This window comes from Schistocerca nitens, chromosome 7 (genome assembly GCF_023898315.1).
Source record: "Schistocerca nitens isolate TAMUIC-IGC-003100 chromosome 7, iqSchNite1.1, whole genome shotgun sequence".
NCBI classification, from domain to species: Eukaryota; Metazoa; Arthropoda; class Insecta; order Orthoptera; family Acrididae; genus Schistocerca; species Schistocerca nitens.
Genome location: NC_064620.1, coordinates 357264206 through 357277761, shown reverse-complemented (window position 1 = coordinate 357277761; position 13556 = coordinate 357264206). Strand labels below are relative to the sequence as shown.

The 13556-nt window shown below is 36.6% G+C and overlaps 1 protein-coding gene across 1 annotated transcript in view; it reads left to right on the top strand.

The window, feature by feature from the left end:
• Window positions 1-1727: 1727 nt before the first annotated feature.
• Window positions 1728-13556, top strand: part of LOC126195620 (protein bark beetle) — a 197229-nt gene continuing 185400 nt past the window's right edge. The window contains exons 1-2 of the mRNA XM_049934246.1: window positions 1728-1775; window positions 1937-2100. Coding sequence (XP_049790203.1) covers window positions 1728-1775; window positions 1937-2100 — 212 coding nt within the window. The remainder of the gene's footprint in view (window positions 1776-1936; window positions 2101-13556) is intronic.

Genomic DNA, 13556 nt, shown 5'->3' with positions numbered 1-13556 from the left:
TAGTGAGTCTTCTTCGTGGATTTGGGCGTCATAAATGGCGGTCCGCATCAGTCTCAGCATCTAACGAAATGGCGATTTAGTAAGCCTAGTACATTTTTGAACGAGTAAGTGCGTACGTTTTTTCCTTTGTTTCTGAGCTCCTAATTTTGAATCACTAAAAACCGCCAGTTCTGTCGGCGCCGACAGTAGTTGCCATTGTTGCATCCCGTATTCTTTTCGCGGATACGACAGTGACTGTACCGTCATGTTACCGTGTAATGTGTTTCCAATTTCAGTTCAAAACGTGAAATATTCCTACAGCTATTGGATGCAGAGTGAATACTGAAAGAATGACTCCACAATTTTACTCATTATGATTCTTAAAATATTAAAGAGAAAAACATCTGCCATTAGTAAAAAACAGTGGTTTAGTATAATGTATTTAGTGTGTTAAAAAAGAATGAACATTTGCGATTAAATAAAAACCACGACTTTATTTATGCGTCGCCTGTGAGCTCTACCTGCCTTATGACAGCTTGAGAATATCCGATGCGTCATATAATTTTATGGACAGGCAGGTTACAGTATATTTCGATTCCATTTATCATTTAAAAACATATTGAAGCATAATTACAGTGAATCTAAATATAGGATCGTATTAAAAAAACTACAATAAAAGGGTTTATTTACATGATACATACGTTTTGTAACCATCTTACAGGTATGTCCCAGATTTAGTTACTGTACAAGTATTTGTAATGCATGTAATTTTTTTTATCAGATATACTTTTAATCTATTTCTCAAGAGCGTAATTTCTTTTCTTTCCTTTACTGAATTAGGCAGATAATTAGAAAAAGCCTCTGCACTTCCCATTATGTACCAGTTATCAGTCCGATATTGTGATGTTTTATATACTATTTTTTCCCATTTCGTGTTACTTGGTCATTTATCTTCTTATTAAGAATTAAATAAGATCCCCCGCAACCTCCCACCCTAATTCCCTTCTTCCAAGCATTGTTAAAGCAGTCATCAATAGAAAGATTGTTTTCATGACATCCAGTATGCGTAATGTACCAAAACACTTCCAAGGAAAAAAACATGGAATTTTGAGAGCTATATTCAAGCATAATAATTTTGGACCATTCTCTCATGCCAGTTACACTACTGATATAGTTTCCAACAGATTCCAGGCAATTTGTGTCTCTTTATTCATTCACTTTATCATTAATGATTTGCGAGAAATACATTTTACTGTATGAAATTCTAACATACTGTTTTGAGAAAAAAGGGCTGTTATGGAACATTATTGAACTGACAGTTCTCTCTTTTTTTTATTTGTTGGAAACAGTAGATCCTTTCCATCTAGTTTTGCCAGGCATGTCTTCTTGCACAGCACTTACAGTGAAATCTTTTTCAGTAGCTGTAGGATTTTCATCTGCACTAAACTATCATCAACTGACAGATCAGAATTGACTGATATTCAGTGTTATATAATTTTATCACTTACTGTTATGTTCTGTGCAGTGACACAGTATTTGTGAATAAATCATAGCTTTTAGATAAGTTTATTTCTGTACACAAAGAGTGCCAGCTAAAATGAAATGGTCATAGCTCCCATAATGTTTTAGTATTGTGTGGAATATTTTGCTGTATCTTTTGTATATAATAGACTGATTAAAAGACATTACAGCTGCAGTTTTGTCACATTGTTGTTGTATGTATCAGTCATTATGACTTGTCAAAAAACATGTCTTGGAAATCACTGTACATCATTTTTGTCCGAGTTTGCAACACCGTTAGATGGAGTGGAATTTATTAAAAGATGATGATTGTTTGCAAACTGTTGGGACTGTGATAACTTTTCTCATTAACCTTTAATTACTTAATGTTTATTTACTAAAATCATCTGTTATTAGGTATGCTGCAGTGCCTTATATTCTGTTTTGTTATTAACAGGGTACCTGGGACTCTCGCATAGTGCTTGAGGGCCCTGTACAAGATGCAGTGCCCTTTGGAGAGCCAGCTGCACTACGACTGGTGGATGGACCCACAACTGCTGTAGGGAGGGTGCAGGCCAAGCACGGCAACACATGGAGATCTGTCTGCACAAATTCACGCAAGTAAGTGCCATAAGAAAGTCATTGTATCTATGTGTAGTGACAACCCCTTGTACATTGACACACTGGTGGAGATTTTCAATGCACATTTGTGTGAACAAGGAAGGGAGGAAGAAAGTGAGGACTTATTGGTGGGGGTAGGGGCTAAGTGTACAAAAGAACAGTGGATGAGAGAAATAGAACCAATGTCTCTGACATACTTTTTTCTTAACTAAAATAAAAAGAGTTGAGGGTAGGAATAGTTATCAGTATTAAATTAATATTGAACAGAGTTTTTTTTTTTAAAAAAGGTGTCCACATCCTGCTGGTTAGTTTTGAACACCACAGTGCTTTAGTAATCATGGTACACTTGAAGGTGGTGCATCTTAACTTCCTCAGAGTTTTGGACTGACATTGGGAGTCCGTTAAATGGGAACCTATTGTTCTACATGGGCATTGATCCATGGTGAAATTCGGTATTTTTCAGATTCACAGTCATTATCTAAGGTGAAAGACGCAATAAGTGACCGAACAATATCATAGGGCCAACTCCTATAGTATGACACTTATACATTGAGCTACTGAGGCACAATATGAGCATAAAGCATTTCACTATTTCAACATGTAAATGGATTCCTCAGAATGGTGAATGACAGACTGCACAACAATGTATAGACATTTTGTTATTTGATCTATTTCATATTTGTATTAATTTTGGCTCTTATGGTTCTTTCATGTTGAATCGTTTTAGATAATTTCTCATATAATGAACCATTGTTCTGTGTGGCCACAGATAACAATTTCATACATATTTAAAATAAGTCTGAACCCCGTGAACATTTAAGTAGACCTATAAGGATTTTCATAACCTTGCTGAAGTAGCTTTTCAGATACATCATCACTGGTACTTTGCTGCTGCACTCTGAAGTACTTGAGACAATTTACCATAGCAACAAGAAGAACTGTGTTCTCTGTCTTTATAGTACTTCTTAAACTAAACATGCTCTGTGAGCATGTTTCTAACGGTGAACACCTTAGGTGGTTCTGCCAACAATGGTTGGATTTGAGTTTGGCAAACCTAGAATCCCTTTACTTGAGGCTAGTCAGCTCAGCCAGTGTTCTGTTATAATGTAGAAGGTTTGTTGAGAGATGTTATTGTGGTCTTCAGTCTGAATACTGGTTTGATGTAAGTCTCCTCACTAGTCTATCCTGTGCAAGCCTCTTCATATCTGCAACCTACATTCATTTGAACCTGCTTACTGTAAAACTGTGGTCTTCCACACTTCCCTCCATCACCAAACTGTCTACTCACTCACACCTCAGGACGTGTCTTAACAACTGATCTCTTCTTTTAGCCAAGTTGTCCCATAAATTCCTTTTCTCACCAATTTCATTAAGCACTACTTCGTTAGTTATATGATCTGTCATCTACCGATTTAATCTTGAGCAGTATTCTTTAGTACACTGTTTGCTTCTTGTCTGCACTGCTTAACGCTCATGTTTCGCATCCACACCACAAGACTACACTCCATATAAATGCTAACAGAGAAAAGACTTCCTGACACTAAAAATTCTAGAAATTGTATTAGACATTAACAAATTTCTCTGACACATATTTTTTCTTGCTGTTACCAGTGTGCATTTTATATTGTGTCTACTTTGGCCACCACCAGTTCCTTGTACCACCAAATAGCAAATATTGTCTTCCAGTGTCTCATTTTGTAATCTGATTCCCTCAGCATCACGTGATTCATTTTGACTACATTCTGAATTCTGTTATCCTTATTTTACTTTTGTTGATGTTCATCTTATAACACCTTTCCAATACAGTATCCAGTCTGTTCATTGTATTTCCATAGTTCTTTATTGTGCTTGACAGGATTACAGTGCCATTGAAAAATCGTAAAATTTTTATTCCTTTTCCATGAATTTTAATTTCCTTTCTATATTTCTCTTTGTTTTTATTTACTGCTTGCTCAGTGTATGACATGAATGAAATGGGGGATAGGTACAACCTAGTTCTCAATTACTACTTCCCTTTCATGTCCTGTGACTGCAGTCTGGCTTCTGTACAAGTTGTAGCCCATGTCACACTTCCTCTATTTCAATCCTGCTATCATTAGAATTTTAAAGAGTGTGTTACAGTCAACAAATCTATTTATAAATGTAAGAATGTTATAAACATAGGTTTGATTTTTTGTTTGTGTGTATATTTCTAAGATTAGTTGTAGGATCAGTATTTCCACACATGTTCCTTTATTACTCCAAAATTCAAACTGATCTTCACATAAATGAGCTTCTATCAGTATTTCCATAGTGCTGTAAATAATTTGCCTTAGTATTTTGCAGTCATGCTTTATTAAGCTGATAATTTGGTAATATTTACACTTGTCAGCACCTTTCTTCTTTGGAACTGGAGTTATTACATTCATGTTGGGAGTGTGTGGGTATTTTGCCTATCTGATATATTTTGCATACCAGGTGTAATAGCTTTGTCATTGTTGTCTTTCACGATATCTCAGTAATTTGGAATTAATTTCATGTACTCCAGAGGCCTTGTTTTAGTTTAAGTCTTTTGGTACTGTGTTAAATTCTTCTCACAGTTTCATATCTCCCATATGGCTCAGAAAGTGGCAAACCTTCACTTCTCTTTATTATTAAAAACCACCTATAAATGCATTTGTCAAGTTCACTGTCTTTTCCTAGTTTAGTCCGTTTTCTGTCCGTTCTCACATCACTTTCAACTGTGTTTCCAAAATTTCTAAGTCTGTTCTCTTCTTTCACCTGCACCATGATTGTTCCTTCAGGTTTACCACACTCATGTGATTAACTTGCTTTAGATTCACCATTCTTCACATAACCAATAAATTTAGTTTATCACCGACAGAATAAGCTTACTGTTTCTGTGACATAGTAACAAGTACACAGAAATCTAGAAAAAGAATGAATAGTCTATCATCCACGTGTTGGTTGTGCTCATTTCAACTGTTGCGAAGCACTGTTGCATAGTCCCTTTATTGATTGTGTCACAATGTTAATCATGAGATATGCATCGAAGCTTCAACCATCCTGATATGATGATAAGACAAACCAAGTGTTGAATTTAATTAAATCCATTTATTTTGGTTATTGTTTAGAAAGCTTGGAGGTTGCAGCAGTACATTACATGCAGAAAGGCAGAATGTAATAAGATCTTTTTCAAGTTCATAGAATATATTGACAATGCAAAAGTCATTCATAAATGATATTTTATTTTGAGGCTGTATTTTATACCACATTACATCCAAATCCGCGGTATATCGGATCACAGTATATAGGTCTTCTACCGCACGTCAAATAATGATGAGATTCACCGTATCCAAGAAATGAGAGTTGCTTTAATCTTGAGAATTAAGACCACCTCCATGGCTGAAAGGTTAGTATGATTGATTATTGTTATGGAAGCCCCCATGTTTGATCCTCAGTGGTCTCACTCTCAATTTCAGAATGACACAACATATTCAGTTCTGCACATCTAGAGGTACTACAACAATGACAAATGTAACACATGGCGAGGAAACAATAACTAGCATGGAAACTTAAAAAAAATTTAGCTGTCCATATTGATGAGAATTTAAAATGCAAAATTTTTAGGTCTCCATATTGATGAGAATTAAAATGGAAAAAACACATTTGGGAACTCCTTAAATAAAAAAAAATAAAAAAAAACATAACTTAGTTCAGCCACATTCTCACTTCAAATCATTGCAAATCTTGGGCAAGACAAATCAATACATTGGCATATTTTCCGTATTTTAATGTCATATAGAGTAATGTTTTGGGGTAACTCCTCTTTACCTACTGCCTCACATTATCTATTTTATTCCCTTATGAAGTCATTGTGAATAATCCATTGTAATGAACAATGATGCACACAATGACAATACCAGAAGAAAAAATGGCATTCATTATTCCACCTTATGCTTGTATTGAGCACAAAAATGGGTGCCCAATGCTGCCACCAAAATTTTTCATCACTTACCCAGTGATACAAAATGACCAACAGACAGCAAAGTTAAATTTGAAAACAAACTGAAAAAGTTTCCCCGTGACTACTCCTTCTGTACTGTTGAAGAATTTCTATTTTTGTAATATGTTAAAGGTAGTGAGCAGCAACTAGTAACTTGGACTGGTATTTAAAAAAAAATAGTTGGCTAGCATGTAGCCATATTTGTGTATGAATGTGTGATGTGAATGGAACTGCAGATAATTGATTCCTGTCAGTAAAACAGGGAGCAATGATGCAGTTCTTCAAAAGACACACCACTCATTTAGAGACCAAGCAATTGCTTATTGACCTCTCCTAGCCAGTGTAGATTTTCAGCTGACCAGTAGTGCATGTTGTGAAGATTCATTTTTCCATAGTTTTTAAATGATACTTCATCTGCAAACAAAATCCTATATAGCAATACCACATAACTTCACAGGTTTTGTAGACAACATTCAAAGACTTTAATTTATTTATTTAAATAAATAAATTATTTATTCTAATTAAAAGTCTTTGAATGTTGTCTACAGAATGTGAAAAGTTATGCCACATTTCTAAGCAAGATTCTGTCACAGATGAAATATCATTTTCAAATCATTGACAAATCATTCTTTACAGTATAAGGAAAAGGATAGACTGATACTCACCATAAAGATGACACAATGAGTTGCAGACAGGCACAATAAAAAAGACTGTTACACATTTAGCTTTCAGCCAAAGCCTTCTTCAGAAAAGGAAACACACACACACACACACACAGACACACACACACACACACACACACACACACACATATATATATATATATATATATATATATATATATACACACACATTCATTCACACAATCAAGCACTCCTCATGACCACACGGCTACCGTTTCCGGCAGCTCAGACCAGTCCGAGTGCCGGAGACTGCATTTGTGTGTGCGTTAGGCGTGCTTGCTTGTGTGAGTGAATGTGTGTGTGTTTCCTTTTCTGAAGAAGACTTTCATTGAAAGCTAAATGTGTAGCAATCTTTTCATTGTGCCTGTCTGCAACCCAGCATGTCATCTTCAAGGTGAGTAGCAGTCTATCCTTTTCCTTATATTGTTGATATTCCAACCTGGAGTTTTCATTTTTTGACAAATCAATCTTTGCAGTATGCAGTAATGGTCAGCGGAAAATCGATGCTGGCTGAGAGAACACAATCTTGGCCCATAAGCAAGTAGTCAGGCTCCATGTTTAATTGATGGGACTAAAGTATCTATAATTGATTTTGAAAGTAGTTGCCATGAAGCTGTTGATTGAGTGAAATGTGGAAAATGTGAAATGCATTGGACTGTAGTATCTGTAAAACACTTTTTTGACTGATTTCACTCACACATTCAAGCTGCCATGTCATAATGCATAGATTGTGTGTAATGCTGCTAAAATGTTGCATTGATAAATAATGCAGTCTCCGGCAATCTCTAATGAATGGTGACAAGAGAAGCGGTGCAAAACTGGATTGCGCACCTTCCTTTTCTCTTATTACAATTGACTTGCTTGAAATATTCAGCCGATCCTCTTCTCTGGATACATGGCTGCGTCGATCTCCACAACTTCTCCAAAGAAATAATGCTGGTTAGAGGGATTAAAAAAGAACTCTCTCGCTCGCTCTCTCTTTCTCTCTCGGCTGTTGAAATAATTAGGTACTCTCTTAATACTTTTGTTTCAGTTCTAGTATATTTCCATTTCCACAAGTCTCACATAAGTATACAAATTCTTGCAAGTCAATTGCGTCTTTAATCATCAGATACAATTAAGTATATTTACTATGTGGTGAGTTTAATAATACCTAGAAATTCAAAGACAGTTCTTGCGTCTAGCAAGTCTAACACCCAAATTAAGAGTCCTAGTCAAATCATATTTCATTTGTTCATAACAATTACAGTCATTAAACCGTCAAAGAATAACACATGCTTGCTCCTTGTACGTCACATACAGCTTCTATGTCGTGAGCGGCAAACACTTGTCAGTGCTGATCGACCGCCTCGATTGCAGTATTCTCCCAATTCACGTCCATCCTGCACACACAAAAACCGGTGGCATGGTAGACACATCTCCACTCTCCCACACTCATACTTAAAATATTGAGCGTTCGATACGGTGGAAGACTGAGTGTCCCTAGAATTTACCCCGAAATTCTCGAAGCACTACATATCCCAGCCCCTAGCTCGAACATGCAATATTTTATACATATTTATTATGTACATTAATATTTCCCATAACGCTAATTCACATTTTAATCAGTATTAATTATATTTCTTCTAGTAATTGTGTGCTTAATATCTAGCTCTTCTTTCTTCATTTTGATAATAACTATCTGAGCATTTCACCTACTATTGGAGTTAGTACTTTTGTATCTAGGAATCGTGTGGACAACATTCTTGATTTCCAGTCACAAACTCCAGGTGTCAAAGACACTTAATTATGTCATTCTTTACTCTACTTCTCTGTACGGTTTTTTCTTTAGTACGTATTAGTTTCGTTATCTACTGTAGCTTATAGTCTGGAGGAATTCTGGGAAAATGGAAGTGTTCTTTCTGACACTCATAAACATCAAACATAACAATGCTAGCGGAATAGAGAATCCAAACTTACCAGCATAATCTCTACAAAATTTTGTGACTTTTGTCACGATACTGTCCTTTCCCTTCTAGGAACAGTACCTATACCTTACATACGGGTTGATCCTATGAGTGCACTCCCTCCTGTTTTGGCAGGTACGCCCCTTTTTAATTCCTATTTTCCTATGGTACGGGTCAATCCCTTTCTTGGTGCCCCTGTCCGCACTGTATAGGTCAGCCTTTCTTAGGCCATCCTACCTGCCCTTTTATATCCAATACATGCTGGGTGCGCCCTCCTTATCCTTCCTGAGTAGGCCTCATGGTTCATTTCCCTAATATACATCTTTATCTACACTATAATTAAATACTGCCTGGAAACTAAATCAGTTTCACACCTAACACTCACTTCTTAATACTTCATTTAATCCCCTAGAGTCCTCCATTATGCTCCCACTCCTACACTTCCAATATACACCACATATATATTATATGATATATCATACCTTCACTTATGTTATACTTGGCCCACTATCCTACAAATAGTCAGAACAAATGTTTGACTGACGTTCCTGAGTAATTATCACAATTAGTTCCTCCCTGGCTTATACTCATAAGTTCCTCCTAGACTTATGCAATCCTTAACTACTCACACTTCCTTCGTATGTATTTACTCACACATCCTTCTTATGTATCCCTGATGTGAAATTATCATAGTTTTTATATCCTTATGTACATATGCGATACGGAATCGTCATTGCTCTTATACATATATTTCCTATATATACATATTAATAAATATTTACTTGATAGTTTTCTCATATAACTAGGCGATGTAGAACTGTCACAATAAACAGCCAAGTGTGCATATTTCTCTATGTGCACATTCTTTCCCCTTACAACACTAGACTGTTCTTACATCATTTTTATGTGTACTTTCATTGTTTGCGTCTTCATGTTTGGTTGTGTGTATGCGTAAGTGTGTGTGTGTATCCTGATTCGTCGGCCTACTTATATGAAATAAGTTGAAGGTTATTGGAAACCACGGAAAATAAGAAGGCTTCAGCGATAGAAGTATATGAATATGTAAAGAGGGAAAGATAGACCGGTAGTCCGATAAGAAGTAAGAAAGGAAAAAGTAGAATTGGTTGCTAAGATCAAAGAAGAGAAAGAAGATAGCCCCAGAGACAGGAAACCCTTCCCGCCCCCCTTCCCCAGGATCCCTACTTCGCCGGTACTTGAGTGAGAATCTGGAGGAGGTATGGTGTTAAACATCTCCTACAGAACGGACATTCTCATCTTCAACTGTGAAGTCCCCGAAGAAAATCTTAGCAACCCCTATGGAAGGGCAAATGGTGAAGAATCAGTCACACTTGTTTGCGAGGGTTGTGTGGAAGGTGTGGTGTGTGTTCTGTGTTAGCCATGTTTGTACTTACACTACCCACCCCTTCCAAAACTAATAAAAACCCTCCCCTTTACATCACATCTCATAAAAGGTGTAAAATGTTCTATAAAAATAGAAAATTATACAATACAATCAAATAGGTGTTCAGTTAATCAATTTACACTATATTTTATACACATGTAAAATACTCTGTTCGGTATTTTAAACATGGCTGCACAACAGCAACGGTTCCACGTAATAAAATTATAAACAGCCGACCAGTTGCAATGGATAAAGAATTCTTTACCTAGGTTTCGACTCAGTCGGTTGTGAGCTCTGCAAGATCCATGTACTAATTTATATTTACGTGACAAACCCTAATTCTAGGGCTATATTTCATTTTTGACAAATGGATCTATGCCGACATTTGTAAAAATGGCGATGGTACATTAGTCCTTACTAATGTAAAATTGCCACCTTCTGAAGAAGACAAATTTATATTTGTCGAAACCTAGGTAAAGAATTCTTCATCCATTGCAACTGGTCGGCTGTTTATAATTTTAATACTCCGTTCAGTTTATGTCGTCTAGACATCACACATTTTAAATAGTATCATCATATTATACCTTTCACTCAAATAATATTTTATTCGTTTCATTTCATGTCTATAGATTACTGTTCATCTGTGATTCTCTTAAGTTTTCTACTTTACCATCATATCCGGTTTTCTACATGCTAAAATTATAGGATAGTTTAAGAATTCAATAATAGATTACAGAATAGTTTAAGATTTGAAGGGAATTCAGTGCAGGAAAAAATAGCACAGAAGAAATACCGAAAACAACTAGGGATCTGACTGTCGTCACTCCACCCGTTAACACAGAACGTTAACGTCCCTGGGAGACAGACGTGACTCCGCCCGCGTCCCATTGATCTGACATTAACCTCACTCGATTACTTACGGACAAATACTTCTCGTTAAATTTTGTGTGAAAGCCTCTCGACATCAAAACAATTACCACTTTACTAGGTAACACAACATCAGGTAAAGTTATTCTATTTTCTACTCTGTCATGGACAAGTTTGAATTCTTCACACGAGTCGTCTATAACATTGCTACTATCATTAAGTTAGAAGAAAGCAACAGTCAAAACGTTTCCGGAGATTGTCCTCACGGCAACTTTTCGATCGATTATTTCCTCTACCTGTTCCTCAATATTACTTATATTTACTATGTCTGAAGTGGCTAGTTTCTCTTTAACATTTTGTTCCATGTCATCTGCTCGAATGCTCATGCCTGCAATTTGCAATTGTACCATAAGTATTAATTTATCCTGTTTGTCCAAACTCTCTTATAAGGTGTGCAACCTTTGCTTTGAAGCATCGAATGTGACATTGCATACACTTGGAAATGATCCTAACTTTTCGCTAAATTCAGTTTCTACATTATTACAATTATCTTCAATATCAAATTCTAGTTTTTTAGCTAAGTTCTGAAATTGGTTATTCTGTATATGACTAAAGTCAGTGAACAGTTGGTTTACATGGATAGTCAAGGAATTACTTAATTCATTCTTTAAATCTAATTGAAAACTCTCCACTTTATCATTTAAGGCATTGAACTTAGCATTTAAAAGCTCAACCTGTGCTTCTAGATTTTTACTTAAAGTAGCATTTAGTTCCTTTCTTATAGAAGTATTTTGAGCAGTAAATTCTTTACTTTGTGCATCTAATCTAGAATTTAATTGTAAACTCTGACCTTCTAGATTTTCACTTGAAGTAGTAATTTGAGTGTTTACAGCTGCTGAACCTGGCCACTGAGCTTTAATTAAATTCACTATTTCAGACCAGTCTGGCATTTCCCTAGTCACTTTAATAGCTGTGGATGGTTCTGCTAGTTGCAGTTCTTTATTCATATTCTTTATACTTTTAGATCTCGTGATCATTAACTCTTTAACTGCTCTGGACGCGTGCGTTAACACGCCCAGAGCAGTTAAAGGGTTAAAAAAATTCACCTGTGAGTGTAAAAATTATACTAAAAGTCTATTATTGAACAGTGTCCTTAACTTTACATTCAAATAATTATTGTCTTTCGCTCACCTGGTGTAGAGTCTTAGGCTGTGTCGGTGAGCAGGTGTGGAATCGGCACTGGTGAACAGCATGGGTGCCGGCAGCGTCGAAGGTTAGTTTCAGCGTCAGTGTCGGTAAAGAGATTTGTAGTCAGCGCCAGTGAGCAGCAGGTGGTGCCATTGGCCTCGGTTGCTGGTTACTGCGTCCATGCCCCCGCGATGTGTTTGAGGGCTGCTTACTCTCCACACTGGATCCTCGTTGTCGAATAGATCTCATCATAACTCTTCTTAGTCTAAACTGTTGAGATTTTCCTTACTTCTTCTTTTGTCGGGTATTCATCAACTTTCACCCTTTTTGCTGTTTATGCAGACTCCAACTCTGCTAAACAATGCAGTGAGTTTAATAATCACCAGAAATTCAAAGACAGTTCTTGCTTCTAGCAAGTCTAACACCCAAATTAAGAGTCCTAGTTAAACAATGTTTAATTTGTTCATAACAATTACAATCATTACACCGTCAAAGAATAACGCTTGCTTGCTCCTTGTACGTCACATACAGCTTCTATGTCGCAAGCTGCAAACACTTGTCTGCGCTGATCGACCACCACAATTGCAGTATTCTCCCAATACACGTCCATCCTGCACACATCTCCACCCTCCCACACTCGAACTCAAAATATTGAGTGTTTGAGATGGTGGAAGACTGAGTGTCTCTAGAATTTACCCCGAAATTCTCGAGGCACTACAAATCGGACTGGTCTGAGCTGCGGGAAACAGTAGTTATGTGGTCATGAGTTGCACTTGCTTGTGTGAATGAATGTGTGTGTTTCCTTTTCTGAAGATTGCTTTGGCTGAAAGCTAAATGTGTAACAGTCTTTTTCATTGTGCCTCTTATACACAGTGTGAAAGTGTGGATAGTTTCACTTGCAGGTCACAGAATAAAGACTGAAGCGTGTCAGACATACAAGTGAACACACAAACTGAATCTGAGTTATGTGCTCTCTTGCATTTGCCTCTTCTCTGGTTGACAGGTTGTGGTGCTGTTATCGTGTTACTGTTTGATCAAGTTCCACTCACATTATGCCACTTAAGTCCAGTTTGAAGACTCTTTCCAATATAACATCAAAAATAGAAAAAAAATTGCCACATTGTCTACTACAGTTGAATATATTTACTAATTCTTGATATATTTGGGATGGCTTGTCCTAGCTGCCTCACCTGCGTAAGGTGTAATGGCACTGGCACATTAACCTTTATGAAAGCCATTTGCAGTAGTGGCCAAAATATTGATCAACATAATTACATGATAACTTGACTACATACCTGGAAAAGTTTACTGATGATTCTAAAAATTCTATTTGTGTAATGTTTAAAGCAGAGGCTTCAGATGACACATGTAGGTGTGTGGTCTCT